The sequence below is a fragment of the Rhinopithecus bieti genome, unplaced genomic scaffold (genome assembly GCF_001698545.2).
Source record: "Rhinopithecus bieti isolate Rb0 unplaced genomic scaffold, ASM169854v2 scaffold_1673, whole genome shotgun sequence".
Taxonomy (NCBI): Eukaryota; Metazoa; Chordata; class Mammalia; order Primates; family Cercopithecidae; genus Rhinopithecus; species Rhinopithecus bieti.
The window spans coordinates 1,844,860-1,864,732 of record NW_016804690.1 but is presented as its reverse complement, the minus strand read 5'-3'; the positions used below and the strand labels follow the sequence as shown (position 1 = coordinate 1,864,732).

The window sequence follows — 19,873 nt, the reverse complement described above, 5'->3', positions numbered from 1 at the left end:
TATGATAGACTATTTTCTCCCAAGTAAACATTAAAAATTCTTCTACCTTTAGGTGAATCACTTTCATAACCTGTAATTGTCTAGATCTTTTAGTTGAAATAACGAGGCTGACATTTCTTTCTTCCTTACCAACAAACTTTTTTTTCTGCCTGAGAATATAATAAGGTTTAATCTAACTACTAAATATATTTCTAACAATGTAATATGGAGGCAGTGATTCCAAGCCGGAAAGATACCTACTTTATTCAGTTCTTCCCTAATTCAAGGTAGAACATAAAACATTTCACTCCATCATGAAGGTTCAGTTTTATCTTTACTAAGGAACAGCTGAAGCTATGTAATTAAGACAACAGATAATATAGAAAGGTGTATTTCTCAGTGCTTTCTAACGTGCTCTCTTCCTGCCTAGTCAACTCCTACACTCCCTTTGAGTCTCAGTTCTGGCTAGATTACTTTTGCTAAACTCCTTCCGTCCTTTTTTTGTTCACTCATAATATACTGTGTCCACCTCTAACCATGATGATGTACTTTTTTTGGCTCTGTCTTACATGGTGAGCATCCTGAAAGACAGGGATGAGTAACTGTTCATGTTTGTATTGTTTGCACTAGTAATAAAGAGATCTTTGTTTTAGAAATATTTTGTTGAATGATAAATGAATTTTACAGTTTTAGAGGTTATTATGCTCTAGTAAACACGTGGCCTGAAAACATGTTATCAATGTACTGCCTTATATAATATGCATGAAAGAAGATAAAATACTAGGGTAATATCATACCATTCCAGGGCTAAAGTTAACATATTTGTGTGTCAAAGATAAAAACATACAATAATTAAAAATCAAGGCAATGTATTAAAAGCCAGATTTCTAAAACAAAAATGGATACATTCAACTGTATAGAGTAATATGAGAATAAGTAACTACATTTATAAAACTATACCATCTGCAGCTCCTGCAATGGGCTTTGTACTGAGCAATGCAGGTTCACAGTGATGGAAAGAGACTATGCAGCCCCTATAGCAATTTTATTATAGGTCTTTCAGAGCCTCATATGGCAGTAAGCAGTTAAGATTATGCTCACTTGATTTGGTCCATTTAATTTTTTTTTTTTTTTCAGGAGACAGGGGAAGCCACTGGTAGATGATGAGCTCTATACGGCAGTCTGATGTCAGCCTCTTCAGCTTTATCTGCCCCAACCTTCCCTTATGCACCAACAGCTGGAGCAAACATGCTCTACTTGTAGCAAAGAAAACTGGAGGAAATTTTTCAATTCAATGTGACTTCTAAAGAAGAGGTATGAGCTAGGAGAGGAAGGTTCTAAGCCTAAGCATAGAGACAATTCTCTAAGTAAAAACAATGAATTTCAAGCTTCTGAATCCTTTCACTGCACTAGTACACTGGGGAACACAAAAAAGTCCATTTAATGATGAGACCTACTTATTAATAAGGTTGTACCTGGATGGATAATTTCCAAATTGCATCATCTGTGAAAAACACTTTATCAATGCAGCGATGGATCCAACAAAATTGAAAAATCGCAACTACAAGTCACAACCATTAATAAGTAAAGATACTGATTATTTTACCTATCCTAATGGGCCATTTAAAATAGAGTAAAGTTTTTTTTTTTTTTTTTTTTTTTTTTAAAGTAATGTTCAGTTAAAAAAGTCTCAAAAGAAATTACTAGTAGCAGAAACTTAAGGCCCAGAGAAAAGAAAAGTCACACATGGCAAGGATTCTCATAATGCCTGCATGTGAAATTACAAGAATTACAAGATGTTTTTAGGACAAGACATAGTATAAGAAATTTAAAAGGCTCTACTCCCAAACTGCACAATAAGTGGACACAGAGATGACTTTTCATATCCTGAAGAGGTTTTGTGATAAACTATAAAAAAACAGCTTCTCTACTGAGTCTACAAATTTTACCAATAAATGACATGCTATATAGCATTTGTAAGGTCTATAAACAATGGTGAACTCAAGAAAGTTTTTTCTGCTATGAAGGCCCCAAACAAGCAAAGGCCAAGCTGGATTTCACGCCCTGTCCTCAAGTGTACCTCTGAGGAACTGCCCTGGGCTGTACACTGTGGTGTCAAACAGAAAACCCTGACACTGTCAACTCATGGCTTTCTTCACTGGGGTGCTGCTGTCAAAATTCTCACAAATAAAATGAAAAGAGGCTCTAGGTATCACAGAAATGGCTAAATTTGTTCAACAAAGACCAGTTCACTCAAGAATGTTTTAAAAATTGGTCGGGCATGGTGGCTTACACCTGTAATCCCAGCACTTTGGGAGGCCAAGGTGGGTGGAGGAGCTTGAGATCAGCCTGGCCAACATGGTGAAACTCTGTCTCTACTAAAAATACAAAAATTAGCCAGTGTGGTGGTGCATGACTGTAACTGAAGCTACTTGGGAGGTTGAGGCAGGAGAATTGCTTGAACCCGGGAGGCAGAGGTTGCAGTGAGCTGAAATTGTACCACTGCACTCCAGCCTGGATGACAGAGCAAGCATCTGTCTCAAAAAAAAGAAAAAAAAAGAATGTTTTGAAAACTGTACAAGTGCCTAACTTAGCAGTACGGCAGGCTCTCAGAAGAGGGTGTTATAGCCACTGCCACCATGGGGAGGAGATGGGGACTGTGCAAGCAAGTCCTCTGTCCAGGCTGGCCATGTGAATCCCCGACCACCAAGGTGTCCAGCAATCAGTACCACTCTCCCTCCTACAGCTGGTACAGAGAAAAGTGGAGGAACATTTGAGGCCCCTCACTTACAACTTCTCTGTTCCAAGAGGAAGCTGATAAAAATGGAGATTCCTGCAAGGAGTAGGATCTTCTCACATTTACTAGTTCTGTGTGTGGCCAAAGGCACTCTGGACAATGGAGATTATGGAGAACCAGACTATGAATGGATGAGGAGTCTGGGGTTACATGGAAGGAACTTGAAGTCAGGGAAATCCTTTAAGACCATGTCCTCACAAAGAGAAGAGGAAGGTTGCCATTTCCTTTTTTGTCTCATTATTTCTCCTTTTAAAAAAAATTGCTATTGTTTACATCATATACCACAGCAAAAGGAAAATTTTTCTTTTGGTCCAAAAGGGCAAATGGCATGATGGTCTTTGTTCTAAAATAGTAGTATATCATCACCTAGACCAGAACGTTAAAGAGGCAAAGCCTTCTCGGAAAATCACTAAGGATTGTATCTTCTGAAAACATTGTAATTTGAATTTGCTATTAAGTTTGTTTGATTTTTATATAATATTTTATAGATGCTTGTCACAGGCACTGGTACTTCAATGAAAGGTCAGTCCTTATGTTGTCTTGGTGCTTTGAAAATTAAATGTCATGGACAAGGAGTACATGATTTTTTTATCTACACTTTTAGGACAGAGTTCATTGAGGTGTCTAAAATGCAAACTCAACATTATCATATCATAATACATACATATGATAATATATATACGTTTTGATAATATATGCATTGCTAGTTTTCACTATTTTTATCACACTTGTAATTAAATTTGCATATCTGGTACACATCTGATTTTCTCTGTCATCCAAATTTGTTTTGAGTATATATTTCTTTGTGCTGCCAAAATATAATAAAAAAAGATATACTTGATAATGCTTTGCATTATTTTGAGATAATTTTTAACACAATTTAAGATAAAGATACTGCTCAAACTGGTTACAATATTTGGTAGATGGCAGATAACACATGAAATGTGTCTTGAAAATCTGGCAATAGAAAATCTTTGCAATTTGCATTGCACATAGATAACAGGTTATGGTGATACCATTTATTTGTTTGAATTGCTGAGTTACATTTAGAGGTAGAACTTGTGGTAAAATATTAAAATACATATACCATTTATTTTAGCTAGCAATTGATTAGCAGTTGAAGAACATGGGTTCCTCAAGCTTTTAAGAGAAAGGCTTTGAAATTATAAGTTAGTTCATTTTGAAATTATTTTAAAAGTTTGAAAAAATTTTAGGGGCCATTATCATTGAAATAATATTATATGTAGGTTTGCTGAATTAAAACTATACCTGATTAAAGTTGTTTGTAAACATAACCATACACTTCAGGTGATATTAACTGCTTGGCCCCTAAACATGTTCTGGATTTCCATAAAAAAAGGAATGCCCTGATAGTCACAGGAAAGCAATGAACATTTGCTGCAGTTTTTGACTTTCTTACATGTGTGTTAGCAAGAAAAGAAACTGCTTCATTTCAGCTGAAAATAAAATCCATGTTTTCTTCTTTCAAGTTCAACTCAGAATTGAGTAGTTATACAGCAGAAAATAAATACAGGTTTGACATTAAATAGGTAAATTTCATTGTTTATTTTGAGTTTCAAAAATGTTTTATGCATACATAAGCCTATGTAAGAGATGAAGAACCAGTACCTATGCATAATAATTCTGAAACTGCTAGGACTATTTGAGCTTGGATCATGTTACATAGTAAGAAATGCTTTTAAAAGTCTTGTAAAAGTTGTGTCTTGGCTATTTTAAAGTTATATTGCTTTGGTTTATCATTTTATAGCTTTACTATTCAAGAGTATCAGTAAATTTCTAGGTTATAAATAATAGGCTATAAGCTTATACTTTCTATTTAAATGAAATCTACCAAGACTATCTTTAGAAAAGTTAACTCCCATTTTGGCTAAGCCAATTATATAACATAAATATGTTTGCCTTACGAAATTAAAAAATTTTGAAAAGGAAGGAAGGAGATTAATATCAAGAAAGGTAAGTAAGCTTAACTACCTTTTTTTTTTTCTTTTCATGAAAGACTGCCTAGAAAGTCATTTTAAATTTTAAATCAGAAAAAAACTATTCTTGGTCATACCGTATCTACAAACCATACGTCATACCCTCACACCTCATTAGCTTAACAGTGGTAATGGTTAGTATATGAGTTGTTCAAAACTCATTAAAGGTATATATTAAAAAGAGTGAATTTCTTTTTTCTTTTCTTTTTTCTTTTTTGAGACACAGTCTCACTGTTGTTGGCCTGGGCTGGAGTACAATGGCACAGCCTTGGCTGACTGCACCTCCGCCTCCCAGGTTCCAGCAATTCTCCTGCCTCAGCTTCCCAAGTAGCTGAGATTACAGGTGCCCACCACCACGCCTGGCCAATTTTTGTATTTTTAGTAGAGATGGGGTTTCACCATGTTGGCCAGGATGGTCTCAAACTCCTGACCTCAGGTGATTCACCTGCCTCGGCCTCCCAAAGTGTTGGGATTACAGGCGTGAGCCACCACGCCCAGCCAAGTGAATTTCATATATGTAAATATCCCAGTAAAACTGATTTTAAATCTTGGGTTCCCTTTGGGTCACAAGAAGCTCTTTCTTGCTCTATAATTAAAAGTATCATCTTGCTATTTCAATGAATATAATTTTACAAGTTATTTTTCAATAAGACAGGCCCTGAACAATATGATCCCAAACCAAATATAGTTAATTAAACTATACATACTCTTTCTTTTAGGGGGAAAAAAACTCAGGGACTAGAAGGGTTCAGTAATGCATTTGTATCTCTGAAACGAAATATCACAATGCTATATCAGAATATAAATTCAGTTTGGGCTTAATCTTACATAGCAAATGGATTTATGATAGAAGTTCCTTTTCAACTGGGCAATCTGAACCCCATAAAGACCTTAATCTGCCCATTTCATGATTTACATCATCTGCTTCTTGTTTGCTACAGAAGTACAGTAAGCAGGAAAACAACCAAATCAGATAGAAATTTATAGAATTGGAAGCTACACCAATTACAGTATGTAGTTTGAAAAGGCAAAAAAAATTATCGAGTCAGTGAAACAGCAAAATATCTCACCATCTTGGCAATCCTGAAATACCCTATAAAAGCAAGAAAAATATAGCTCTCTCTTCATAAAATAGATTGGAAATAATGCCCTTGTACCAAAGAAACATTATTAACAATAAGAGCTACCATTGATTGATAGTGCCTGCAATGTTTCCAATAACCCTGCAGTATAGGTACTGTTATTCCCATGTAGAGATGATGATAAGAGTAACAGCCACCACTAATATTCAGCATATGAACAATACAATGCTAAATGGTTTATACTTAGTATCTTGTTAATCTTCACAATAACCTTATGTATGAGTTAGGCACTATCATTATCCCATTTTATAAAGAAACAGAAGTTCAGATTGGTTTAAGACACAGATGCAAAGTCACTCAACTAGTGATTAGCAGAGCCCAGACTCAAAAGCCCAGTTATCTGTTGGTCCAAGCCTATATTGTTCCTACTCCAAATGACTCCTCCTCAAGAAGTATTCAAACTACTGGAATATGAATTATGAAGAAAGCTATCTGAGCAGCACACAGATTGTATTTAACTATAATGGAAAGCTTCTAGAATCTCTTCTAAAATGCATCACAATATTATAGCAGATTGCTATACTTCCTAAAGTAAACTAGTTTATCAGAAATAAAAACTGTACTTTATAAGAACAGAACAGAACAGAACAGAACAGAGTAAAGCAGTAATTGGGAGAGGCAAGAAATTTACCCAGGGTGCTTGCCAAGGTTATTTAAAGGGAGGGAAGATACTCATGGAGACCTTCCAGAAATAAAAAAGTTTGCCATATATTCTTTGCTTCCCTAAAACAAGATGGGGAAGAAAGGGCAACTGTTCAGTATCCAGTCCCATGGGTCCACTTTTAACCACCACAAATTGATAAATTAAAGAAGTACTTATGGCTGGATGCAATGGCTCATGCCTGTAATCCCAGCACTATGGGAGGCTGAGGCAGGTGGATCACCTGAGGTCAGGAGTTCAAGACGAGCCTGGCCAACATGGCAAAACCCTGTCTCTACCAAAAATACAAAAATTAGCCAGGCGTGGTGGCATGTGCCTATAATCCCAACTACTCGAGAGGTGAAATACGAGAATTGCTTGAAACCTGGTAGGCAGAGTTTGCAGTGAGCCGAGACCATGCCACTGCACTCCAGGGCTTAGGTGACAGAATGAGACTCTGTCTCAAAAGAAAACAAAACAAAAGAAGTACTTAAGACAGTATACAGAAAAGAATTAACATAGCAGGCCTAAGACTGTTATTCTTAGAAAACCTCCTTGCAAGGTCAGCCCATGGCTGGCATCTGGGATCTTGGATTTGGGGAGGGTTCCCAACATTCCCTGGTAAGAATGGTCACTGTGCCAAACTGTGTAAACAATATGGTTTGTGCTAAACATCTTGTTTCCTCTGTAGTCTGGAATTTCGGTCTGTGCCAGGCAGAAGGTACCCACATAACCGGTCCCCAATAAAAGCTTTGGGCACTGACTCTAAAGAGCTTCTCTAGTAGACAACATTGTGCATTTCACATACGTTGTCGCAACTTGTTGCATGGGAAATTAAGCACATCTTACGTGACTCTACAGGAAGGGGATTCTTGAAAGCCTGCACCTGATTACCTCCAGACTTTGCCTGTATGGCTTTTCTGTTTGCTGATTTTGTTCTTGCGTTCTCTTGTAATGATTCCTAGCTATGAATACAACTCTATAGCGAGCCTTGTGAGTCGTCCTAGGGAATCACTGAACATGGGGATGGTCCTGAGGACCCCTGACACAGAGAATAAGATAACTTCACACCATACTTATGAAATAGCTACTGCCAATAAAATTTGCCTAAGATTAGAATGAGCTTTAGAGTGGTTGTATTGCCCCACTAGCAAACACCAAAGTAAGTTTCAAACACCCTGACTTTGGATGCAGTTAAGTAATGTTTATTCTTAATAAGTGATACCTACCGGGAACTCTAGCAGGAAAAGAATCAGGAGACCCTGCTCCAGCACCACCCTCTTCTTCATCTTCTTCAAATTCCAAATTCTCTTCTTCACCAGGTGCCAAAATTCTTCTACATGAAAAAGGACAGAAAAAACAACGAACTGCAAAACTAAATATACTAGAGAAGCCTCACAAATACTCGTTTCCCAGGCAAGATGCTGATATTAAAAAATGCTGATAGGTTGGGGGCGGTGGCTCATGCTTGTAATCCTAGCACTTTGGGAGGCCGAGGTGGGTGGATTGCCTGAGCTCAGGAGTTCGAGACCAGCCTGGGCAACATGGTGAAATCCCGTCTCTACTAAAATACAAAAACATTAGCTGGGCGTGGCACCGTGCACCTGTAATCCCAGTTACTTGGGAGGCTGAGGCAGGAGAATTGCTTGAACCCGGAGGCGGAGGTTGTAGTAAGCCGAGATAGCGCCACTGCACGCCAGCCTGGCCGACAAAGCAAGACTCCATCTCAAAAATAAAATAAAATTAAATTAAATTAAAATTAAAATAAAAAAATAAAATAAAATAAAATGCTGATATACTGTTATCACTGTTGATGTCAATGATATCAATAATACCAAAGTTGATATTTAAGAAAACCCAGAAATATCTGAAAAGAGGTATAAAATAAAATAAGAAAACAAATATAAATGTTTCTTTTACCTTAATGGGACAGGCTGAACATCAAATGGGAATTCTTTATAATATGTAAGAATATTCTTTAGGACTAGAATAAAAAGATAAAGAAACATGAATTCTTCCATGAAGCAAAATAAAAAATTGTATCTTAAATGACTAATTTTTAATCAATTTTATTATGCATATTAATATATATTTTTAAATTCCCAGCCTTACCACCATTTGAGAGCTACACAGTACATTTGTCTACTGAAGGTCTTAGCAAAATTAAAATATCCATGGTGTACTCTAGGTACCAGTATCCTCAGAGTAATGTCAGATCTCCAAGAAGAGTAAGTTCCAGAGTCTCAGAGCCCTCATGGAAAATGAATCCTATCTACAAGGTCTTAGGTGAGACATGGGGTACCAGAAAAAGAGAAGGCCTCCTCCTTATAGTACTTTAATTAAAATATTTGAGCCTGAGCAACACAGGGAGACTCCTGTCTCTACAAAATGAAAATAAAAATTAGCCAGGCATGGGGGTGCAGGCCTGTGGTCCCAGCTACTCAGGAGGCTGAGGTAGGAGGATCACTTGAGCCTGGGGGGTCAAGGCTGCAGCGAGCCATGATCATGCCATTGCACTGCAGCCTGGGCAAGAATGATACTCTGCTTAAAAAAAAAAAAAAAAAAAAAGTTGTATAGAAGATGCCCAGTTAGAGATACAGGAGTACATTTTATTTTCAGTCCTGAGAAGATTTCCTCTCAATGTCATCAAACTGGTAGTTTGTAGCAGCAAAGTTATAATTCTCATATTTCTTTTATGATAAAATTTATTATACTGAGTCCTGGCATTCTGAGTCTTAAAAATTATTATAATCAGTCATGTACCACATAATAATGTTTCAGTCAGCGACAGACCACATATGTGACAGTGGTCCCATTAGATTATAATGGAGCTGAAAAATTCCAACTGCCTAGTATATACTATACTTTTTATATTGTTTACATAGAACTTACTGTACTTACTATATTTTTATCATTATTTTAGAGTGTACTTCTTCTACTTATTAAAAAAAAAAAGTGAATTTTCTTTTTTTTTTTGAGACAGTCTTGCTCCGTCGCCCAAGCTAGAGTGCAATGGTATGATCTCGGCTCACTGCAACTTCTCCCTCCCAGGTTCAAGTGATTCTCCTGCCTCCGCTTCCCGAGTAGCTAGAATTACAGGCGTGAGCCACCACACCTGACTAATTTTTGTATTTTTATAGAGACGGAGTTTTGCCACATTGGCCAGGCTAGTCTTGAACTCCTGACCTCAGGTGATCGCCTGCCTCAGCCTCCCCCCCAAAAAAGTTAATTATAAAACAGCCTCAGGCAGGTCCTTCAGGAGGTATCCAGAAGAAGACACTGTTATCATAGGAGATGACAGCTCCATGTGTATTACTGCCCCGGAAGACCTTCCAGTGGGACAAGATGTGGAGGTAGATGACAGTGATATTGATGATCCTGACCCTGTGTAGGCCTAAGCTAATGTGTGTGTGTTTCTTAGTTGTCAAAAAAAAAAAAAAAAAAAAAAAAGTTTAAAACGTAAAAACAAACAAAACTTAAAATACAAAACATTTATAAAATAAGGACATAAAGAAAAAATATTTTTGTGGCCAGCGCATTGGTTCACACCTATAATTCCAGCACTTTGGGAGGCTGAGGCAGATGGATCACTTGCAGACAGGAGTTTGAGACTAGCCTGGTCAACATAGCGAAACCCTGTCTCTACTAAAAATACAAAAAAATTAGCCAGGCCTAGTGGCACACGCCTGTAATCCCAGCTACTCCAGAGGCTGAGGCATGAGAATTGCCTGAACCCAGGAGATGCAGGTGGCAGTGAGCGGAGATCATGCCACTGTATTCCAGCCTGGTCAACAGAGCCAGACTGTCTCAAATATATATATATATTATATATATATATATATTTGTACAGTTGTACAAAGTGTTTGTATTTAAGCTAAATGGTATTACAAAAGAGTCAAAAGTTTTAAAAGTTAAAGTTAATAAAGTTTATATATAGTAAACTAAAGTTAATTTGTTATTAAAGACAGGACAATTTTTACAATAAATTTAGTTTAGCCTAATTGTACAGTGTTTATGAAGTCTACAGTAGTGTACGATAATGTCCTAGGCCTTCATATCCACTTATCACTCACTCACTGCTCACCCAGAGCAACTTTCAGTCCTGCAAGCTCCATTCACAGTAAGTACCCTATAAAGGTTACCATTTATTATCTTCCATATGTATTTTTACTATCCTTTTTCTACCATGTTACATACATAAAAACTTACCACTGTGTTACAATTGCCTACAGTATTCAGTACAGTAACAGGCTGTAGAGGTTTGTAGCCTAGGAGCAACAGGCTCTACCATCTAGGTTTGTGTAAGTGCACTCTATGATGCTCACACAACGAAATCACCTAAGGCTGTATTTCCTTGACTGCATCCCTGTCATTAAGTGACAAATGATTGTATATATACACATAGGTACTTACATATGTATATACACACATGTACTTCCATATTTATATACACACATTCACAAAGAGGGATTTATCCTGAAGAGAAGTCTTCAAACAATATGGGACCACCTCCTGTGTTCTGGCTGTGATCAATCTGTATTTCAATGATTACATTCTGGCATGTATACTTAAAGAAAAGCATCTTACAATTCTAGCTACCTCTGAAGGGTACTATAAGTATGTAATTCAGCTTCATTTCTGGCCTTATGGGTGCCCAGTAACTACCCATGCTTACATTAAAGTGAATTCACGGCATTAACTGGAAGACCTAAAAGGCTTCCACGACTTTGTATTCAATTTATTCAACCTTTAATTTTGGAGTTCTGCAGTTTAGAGCTAAAATGGTTGTGACACATTGGCATCCCAAAGGAGGAAAACCAGAGACTGCACGTTGCAATTCCATGACTTCCTCCAACATTCCTTCATCTTCTTCTTTTATATATATAACCTATACCTGTATATATATATATAATCATATATAATCTATACTCTTCATACATATAATCTATACCTCCTTATATAATCTTATATACATAATCCATAGTATATTCATTCTTATATATGTAATCTATATCAAACCCTCCAGTGAGAAAGAACTCTGAGGCTTGTGTCTAGATTCTCATTCACTCTCTTTCTTTCTTCTTCTCAACAAATACGGATTGAGTGCCTATAATGTTCCAGTCACTGATTTAGGTGCTAAAGAGAACAGTGATCAAGACAGAGAGTCTTTGCCCTCATATATGGATCTCAGACGCTCATCAGAAAAAGCAATAAGCCAACAAGTAAGATAATGTAACTGTGATTAGTGTTATAAAGGACACAGACAGGATGAGTGTGCAAATGGATTAAGTAGAGAAGGAAAACTTTAGCTAAGGTAGTCAGGGTAAGCCTTTCAAAACTAAATTATTAGAAGACATTTGAGCCGTGACCTAGGATGAGAGGCACCATCTGCAGGCAGCTGTAGGGAAAGGGCTTCCCAGGAATCAGCCTGGAGCAACAACAAAGACTCTGAGGCAGAAACTAGTCAGGCTTGTTCAAGGAATAGAATCAACTGTATAGCAGAAGTTTGATAAGCAAGGCAGAAGTGTCAGAAGATGAAAGTTGGAAGGTTTGAAATCAAATCCTAGCCCAAGAATTATGCCAATGACTTGGACATTCACAGAGCCACTCTGAATCTCAGTTTCCTCAATTCTACAATGAGAACATTTCCTCAGAGTCTGTTATGAGAATTAAAATCATGAAATTACATAGAAAAATTTAAAGTACAAGTATAAACCTACATTATTATACAACTCATTCTCTATCACTATTCAGCTGACTAGAATCCTTGCATTTCAGATCTCACTAAAAAGCACTACTTTTTTAAAAAAATTATAAGAACATCCTTTCTAAACTTTGTACATGATAGCTCATTGTGAGTAAATGATAACTTCAACTCAATAAATATCAATTAATCACTAACATAATATTGTATTAGATACTAAGAATGGGAAAGGCGAACAGGTGACAAAAAAGACCATGTGTCCTTCATATCAGAAACAAAAATGTACAGTAATATTTTAATAATAAAATGGGGGAAAAATCATCCTTTAATTTGTGTAAAACACCAATAAAAAAGTTGAAAACTGTAACAGTTACTAGGAATATCTTCCATTTGTATTGTAACAGAAGAATTGAACAGTATTTTCTTTTCTTAGGTATCAATGCTTTGAAAAGGAAATGTTTGTTTTGGCATAATAACCTTTTATTATTTTGTTTTTGCAAGTGTAGAATGTATCAAATATTTAATTTATGTGGATAATTTTGGAAGCAAAAACAGATCCTTTCTTATTTTCTGTAGAATAGGTTTCCATTTTCATCAATTATAGAATAACAGGGATTCTAATGTCCTTTAAAAACAGGATTTACCTTAAACTTTACATAGGGTTTTCCTTCCACTAGTACTAGTAATTATACTTTAGGAGGATGCAGAGAAGGGGAGAGGTGAGTTTATAATTTCATATAAGGTATTAAATGAACACAAAGTACATTATGGGCTGGGGACTCACTGGTTCATTCAGTAGACTCTACACACTGAGGACCTCTGAATGGCAGATGCGGGGACGTACCCTACTAGTAAAAACTGCACTCCCAGCCTGCTCTCACAGAACATGGACCTGCCACCCTCCTGAAGCTTACACTCTAGAAATGGCACACACACACAAATGTCAACATGTGTTCTCTTTGCCACTGACTTGTTTCATTTTTGTGATAGGCAAAATGGGTACCTGTTCCCATCTGAAAGATTATTTTCTAATATGAGAGAAGTTTCCCTGAAGACATTCAATTCTATTCAATGTAACAAAATTTGCCATGCCCATACTACATACAAAGCATTGAATTAGGCTCTGTGGGAAAAATACAAAGGCTATTCACAATCTCTTTGAGGAGTGAAACAAATACAGGACAAACAATGAAGATGGATATAAAAAGTGTTACTATAAAAGATAGGAAGCCGCATTTAATATGGCTAGAGGAACAGAGAAAGATGGGACATCTGAGGGACTTTGAAGGACGAATTTATGGAAGGGAATTTTACAGGGTCATGAAGAGATATGTTTGAGTAAGAAGTAGTATGTGACTGAGGATTATTATAAGCAAATTAAATGTATTTTCACAATCAGTATGAATTTCAGACATGATTTTCAAGAGATTTTTTAAAACTCTGAAGAATACATTAGCAAAACCAACCAACCTAGTTCAACATAATGCAAGTTACAGTCATTAATTTTCCTTAGAAGAGGCTACTAAGGGTTGAAGTAAAACAGCAAATCATTTCAGCTTTGTTCAACTATAAAGTGAGAGAACTCAACTATATGACTCTTAAAACTCCTTTCTGTTCTAAAATGCTATGATTTTATGATTCCTTGCTTAGAAATTTGACTTAGATGGATAAATAAACTCTATTTACATGAAAATGTTAAGATGTGCAATCTTGTCTCAATGAAAAATGAGAATATTGACTTAGATTCATTTAGTTTTATATTCAACTCTTGTGCATTTGCCCATATTGCAAAGAACATTCATCCGAACTAGCAAAAAAGCTTTACGTGGCAACACACTAACCACCAAAATATTTGAAGAAATTATTTACTTCAAAAAAGTTTTAAAGAGAAAGGAAAATGAAGACAACAAAAAAATATTTTGCAGAGCAGCTCCAACAGCTGGACTGTAGTTTTCAGTGACATGTAGTGTAAATGGGCATCAATGACTAAAGCTTTACTTTCTCCACTAGATGCTGCTGCAAATGTTTACCAAAGTAACTGTGGTTTTATTAAAGTGAGCAAGACAAAATAAAGGCTAATACACACTTAGATGGTACAACCTCATATATTCTATAGCGAAGATAAAATCCAAAAAATAATTACTATAAATGTTACAGAAGTAACAATGGCACCCAAAAAAATCACATAGGACTAGATATTAACAGAAATAAATCAAATCAGAATCTTTGTTAAATAGCCTTAACATCTATAATAGATTAATTTTCCAAAGGAGTATCTGAAAAAAATATAAACTTAAACTTACTTGGTTCTAGCTTCTTCAGGTCCTCCAGTTTAAATTCTTCTTGAGACTGTGTGGACTAAATTTAAAATAAGCATATTACATCTTTTCACTACAAAGATTACACTGCACCCTGTCTTTTAAGCAGCAAGAACCAAATATTCAAAAGGAATCTATTTCTTGCTTTCAAGGTAGAAAATGAAAAGTCCCAAACTGGTTTTGTTTATTTTGGAACACTCAGGCCAAAATAACAGAAAAAACTGAAGTCATATATTTTATTTTACAATGTACAAAACATGAACTAAAAAAGTATGAATTTAATATACGTTGTTATAAAACACTTCTGAGACAATACTGCTTTTGAAATGAATGTCTAATGTTTTATGAGAATAATGCAGAATAATTTATTTTCCTTATATAAGAGAGGAGAAAAACTCTTTACCTGTAAAGCTGCACTTCGCAATTCCAAGCATGTTGCAATTTTGCCTATGGTTTTCTGTAGAGGAATAGAAAAAGCTATAAATACCAAAATTATCATAACTGTTAGTTCAAATCATCAAGTTAATTTTTATTAACAAAAGATCTATAATTCTCTTAAATAAGTTAAACTTTATTTCTTTCTGGCATCTTTCAGACTTTAGAGAAAAGAAATAAGAGGCAAAGGGTTGGGATGAGGGAGAGAAGGTGAGTATATATTCTCCCCTGACCTAATGTGCCACAACTAATTCTAACTCAAGTTTGCTTTGATGACAGCTGTAGATATGATTTGAAGGGCTGCCTGGTATCTTCTGTTCCAAGCTTCACCTTTTCTTCTCCATAAAGCCTAAAATTCACCTTTTAAAAGGCTTAAAAATATCTGAAAGTTAGCACAATGGTATAACTAATTTAATTTTGACTTAAGTCCAACACCAACTTGTTTAATTAAATACATAGGCAACACTAAGCAAAACTGATATTGTGATAAACGGTGATAAATTTTATAGTTGGATCTGTTTTATATAACATGAGCTGTAAAATGGGTATTAATGACAGGGCATAGATAGCGTTTGCCTTTAATAAGCTCATGTTGTATTAGGAGAGATAAGACAAATACAGAATCATTATAAAAGAAAGCAGACATTTGATTGTATGAGCTTTAGCAAGATATGCCATTGTATGACCTAAAGAAACAGAACAAAATCTGTATTAGGAATCAAGCCCCAATGACCAGGAGGATTTCTAAAATTAAAGAGTTTAGAAAATTGTCATGGTTCAATTGTCTCAAGTCTCAAACTGAAAGCAGAAGGAAAGTAAAGTTAGGAGAAGGGGGCTGTCATTCTGAGGTGGACCTCCAATAACTAGTTGAAGAATCTGTGATTACTTTAGCAGTAATTACACAGAAGGGTTTTTTTGTTTTGTTTTTTGTTTTTTTAAAACTCTTTCAGATCTGCCCTTTAAGAAGACTACTGTGGCCAGGTGTGGTGGCGCACGCCTGTAATCCCAGCACTCTGGGGCTCCGAGGCAGGCAGATTACTTGAGGTCAGGGGTTCAAGACCAGCCTGGCCAACATGGTGAAACTGTCTCCACTAAAAATACAAAAAATTAGCCAGGTGTGGTTGCACATGCCTGTAATCCCAGCTACTGGGAAGGCTGAGGCAAGAGAATCACTTGAACTTGGGAGGTGGAGGTTGCAGTGAGCTGAAATCACGCCGCTGCACTCCAGCCTGGGTTACAGAGTGAGACTCCATCTCAAAAAAAAGAAGACAATTGTAATAAAAGTATACATAGGTTGAAGTAGGAAAGGGCAAAGATTAAAGGCAAAATCAATCAGGTTATTTCAATTGTCCCGGTTAATAGTAATCAGAACAAAAATAGGAATAACTAGGGTGGAAATTAAAGGGAGATTCATACAAGAAACATATATCAGGGCAGGCAGCTAAATTATGTCCATTAAGGCTTTTAAGTCCTTCCAAAAGAGATGCTTCTTAAGTTTTTATTAGGAATAAATCCAGATCATAAAAGTATTTATGTACAATGTCTGCAATGCCTACACAATGAATATTCTGGGAAGGAAAAAAGCATGTTTTTCTAAATGTATTGATAACTTGCAAAAGTTTAGTAAATTGGACTTGGTGGTTTTCTCTTTTATCAATTTTCTTTGGAAGGTGAATAAGGAGCAAAGATGAGTAACAAGTGCTGTCCTGGCCCCAGCACTTATGCAAGTGGGCACTACATAACTACCGCATGTACAATAAACGGCTGATAGAACAACTCATAAAATAAACCACTACTGAGCAAGATATCACTCGATGCCGAAGAACAAGTGACAATACTGAACCATCTCCACAATCTCTAAAAATTATTTTTAATCCCAATACAAGAGTTTAGAAGATGTCCAATTTTATTCTGAAAACTTAAAGATTACATCTGAAAATTACATTTATATATGGCAACTACAAAAGATTTCATGATATTCATAGATTTATTCACTCTCAAACTGTTGCATAGAAACCAGCAAGTCTTTTCTACATAGAATCCAACATCCTCAAATTATTGTTATTCAAACACACCACTCAATTCTAACACAACTAGTAAATAATTCTAAACATAAATATAACAGTAATACTGATGGCTAACAACTACTGAGCACTTAGTAAGTGACAGGCTCTCCTAAGTGATTTACAAACATTAATTCATTTAATCCTCACTATAACTCTATGAGTTAGATACAACCATTTTAAAAGTGTGAAAACTGAAGCATAGGGAGGTTAAGTAACTTGCCCTAGGCATCAATGCCTTCTCCCATACAAGTATTAATCAGGACCAACCCTGCTTAGCCTCCGAGATCAGATGAGATTGGGCACATTCAGGGTGGTATGGTGGCAGACCAGCAAAGCCTTCTATGCAATACAGCAATATATACAACAAAACAATATTTCTGTATCAATACCATTTAGCTATACTTTTATGTTCTTTGAAAACTGATTTTTAAAAAGAATTTTGTCTGTATTAAGTGAGATATGTCAATTACTAAGTCTTTTAAAGCATTACTTTCTTTTCCTTCCTTTACTATAAAATCCATGTGATTTCATGCTTTTAACATTTAAGGTAAAATGCTGTAGTTTAACCACTATGAGTCCACTAATAAACTATTTTAAATTTAAACATTTCTTGAAGCAGAAGCAACAGTTTTGTGTTGTTGTTATTTGTTTGTTTTTAATATACGGAGTCTCGCTCTGTTGCCCAGGCTGGAGTGCAGTGGCACCATCTCGGCTTTCTGCAACCTCTGCCTCCCAGGCTCAAGCGATTCTCCTGCCTCAGCCTCCCGAGTAGCTGGGATTACAGGCACCTACCACCGCGCCCAGCTAATTTTTGTATTTTTATTAGAGACGGGGTTTCACCATGTTGACCAGGCTGGTCTTGAACTCCTGACCTTAGGTGATTTGCCCACCTCGGCCTCCTAGTACTACAGGCATGAGCCACTGCACCCGGTTGCAACAGTTTTTTATACAGAAATCTACTGAACTATGGCAAAATACCTCCATAGGCATTATTCATAACTATTTTAAGGAACCACACCCAACCTCAGTATTTAAAAAGGAGTAGAACACTATCATTTTGGCTATAGCATTAACTTCTAAAACATATAGAATGTATTGAGATCAAAATCAAGTGCTTGCTACTGTAATTGTTTCACTTAGAAACAGATGACTCAGAAAAATGATTAAGAAGCACAAGTTCACATGTGTCAGAGTATATGTACTGACAATTAAAACTTGAATTATTAGCACTCAAATTAACTGCTCACATCCAATATGGTATAAAAATGGAAAATGCTTTCATTTTCAAAATATTGGCGATTGTGATTGCTAGGAAAACTGACAGCTCAAAAGATCAGTTAAAGGAAAAGATGGAATAGAAATGGACAATTAAAGAGCTAAGTTAATTTTGCTAAAATGTCTTCAATCCGTGTAAGAAAAAATAGGTTTCAAAAATATACATAAGGTAGAATGGTCTCACTTAATCCAGACTTAATTTTTTAGATTCAAACAGCCAGTAATCTACTGTCTAGCTGGGAGCTAGAGGTGGTGAGGGTAGAACTGGGGGGGGGAAGAGATTAGGGTAAGGGTGGAAAGGAGAGCCTTATAAAATATAAAACAAGCATATAGTGCTGGAATTCTTATTACCACCAAATTTGACTCAAAACAGGGAAATGCTTTCTAAGCATCATGAGACAGGATATTCTATTCCGTCCAGAAACTTACTTGAGAAAATCTACTACACCAAAGTCAGGAATTCAGTGGAATGAAAGCTTTTGGCAGCTATTCGTTGGTTACTAAACCCAGTTGTTATAATGACAACACTATCAGGAACTGAAACGAAAGCTAAGTGAATTAATCATAAAAGAGGACCAAATAAGTGTCATGAATTTTACACCAGAAATTGCCGAGAATATTAAGAATAAAAAAAATGAAGTTTTCATACTATTTATCACCAATTAATAAAGTTTAGAGATCAGTAGTTCTGCTTTAGAGCTCGTTAGACTTAAAATAAATATCGTGAAAATCAATCTAAGTTATTCTCTCAAAAACGAGAATGTATCCAAAAAATTATAATTAGTCTTGTCTTTTTTTTTTTTTTTTTTTTTTAGAAGGGTCTCCTCTTCACTGGGGCTGCCTCAGCCTCCCGAGTAGCTAGGACTACAGGCGCCCGCCACCTCGCCCGGCTAGTTTTTTGTATTTTTTAGTAGAGACGGGGTTTCACAGTGTTAGCCAGGATGGTCTCGATCTCCTGACCTCGTGATCCGCCCGTCTCGGCCTCCCAAAGTGCTGGGATTACAGGCTTGAGCCACCGCGCCCAGCCTAGTCTTGTCTTAAATAACAATCACATGCCAGTAAATATCAACACCTAAGACACAGAATAGCATTTATTCATCAATTTTTTTTTTTTTTTTTGAGACGGAGTTTCACTCTTGTTGCCTAGGCAGGAGTGCAGTGGTGTGATTTCGGCCCACTGCAACCTCTGCCTCTCGGATTCAAGCAATTCTCCTGCCTCAGTCTCCCAAGTAGCTGGGATTACAAGCATGTCTCACCACGCCCAGCTAATTTTGTATTTTTAGTAGAGACGGGGTTTCTCCATGTTGATCAGGCTGGTCTCAAACCCTAGACCTCAGGTGATCTGCCTGCCTCGGCCTCCCAAATTGCTGGGATTACAGGCGTAAACCACCATGCCTGGCCCATCAGACATTTTTAAGAGCTCACTGTGCGCTAGACGGTAAAACAAGTTTCATTTAAAAAGCACTTTAGGCCGGGCGCGGTGGCTCAAGCCTGTAATCCCAGCACTTTGGGAGGCCGAG

At 36.5% G+C, this 19,873-nt stretch overlaps 1 protein-coding gene across 2 annotated transcripts in view; it reads right to left on the bottom strand.

The window, feature by feature from the left end:
* AIDA (axin interactor, dorsalization associated) overlaps nt 1-19,873 on the bottom strand; it is a 42,940-nt gene that overhangs the window by 10,321 nt on the left and 12,746 nt on the right. For both annotated transcript variants that reach the window (XM_017869992.1, XM_017869991.1), the window contains exons 3-6: nt 14,981-15,034; nt 14,563-14,617; nt 8,476-8,539; nt 7,785-7,891 (exon numbers count right to left, since the gene is read on the bottom strand). Coding sequence is in view for 1 of the 2 variants with exons in the window: in XM_017869991.1 (XP_017725480.1) it covers nt 7,785-7,891; nt 8,476-8,539; nt 14,563-14,617; nt 14,981-15,034 (280 nt within the window). In the remaining variant the exon portion in view is untranslated. The remainder of the gene's footprint in view (nt 1-7,784; nt 7,892-8,475; nt 8,540-14,562; nt 14,618-14,980; nt 15,035-19,873) is intronic.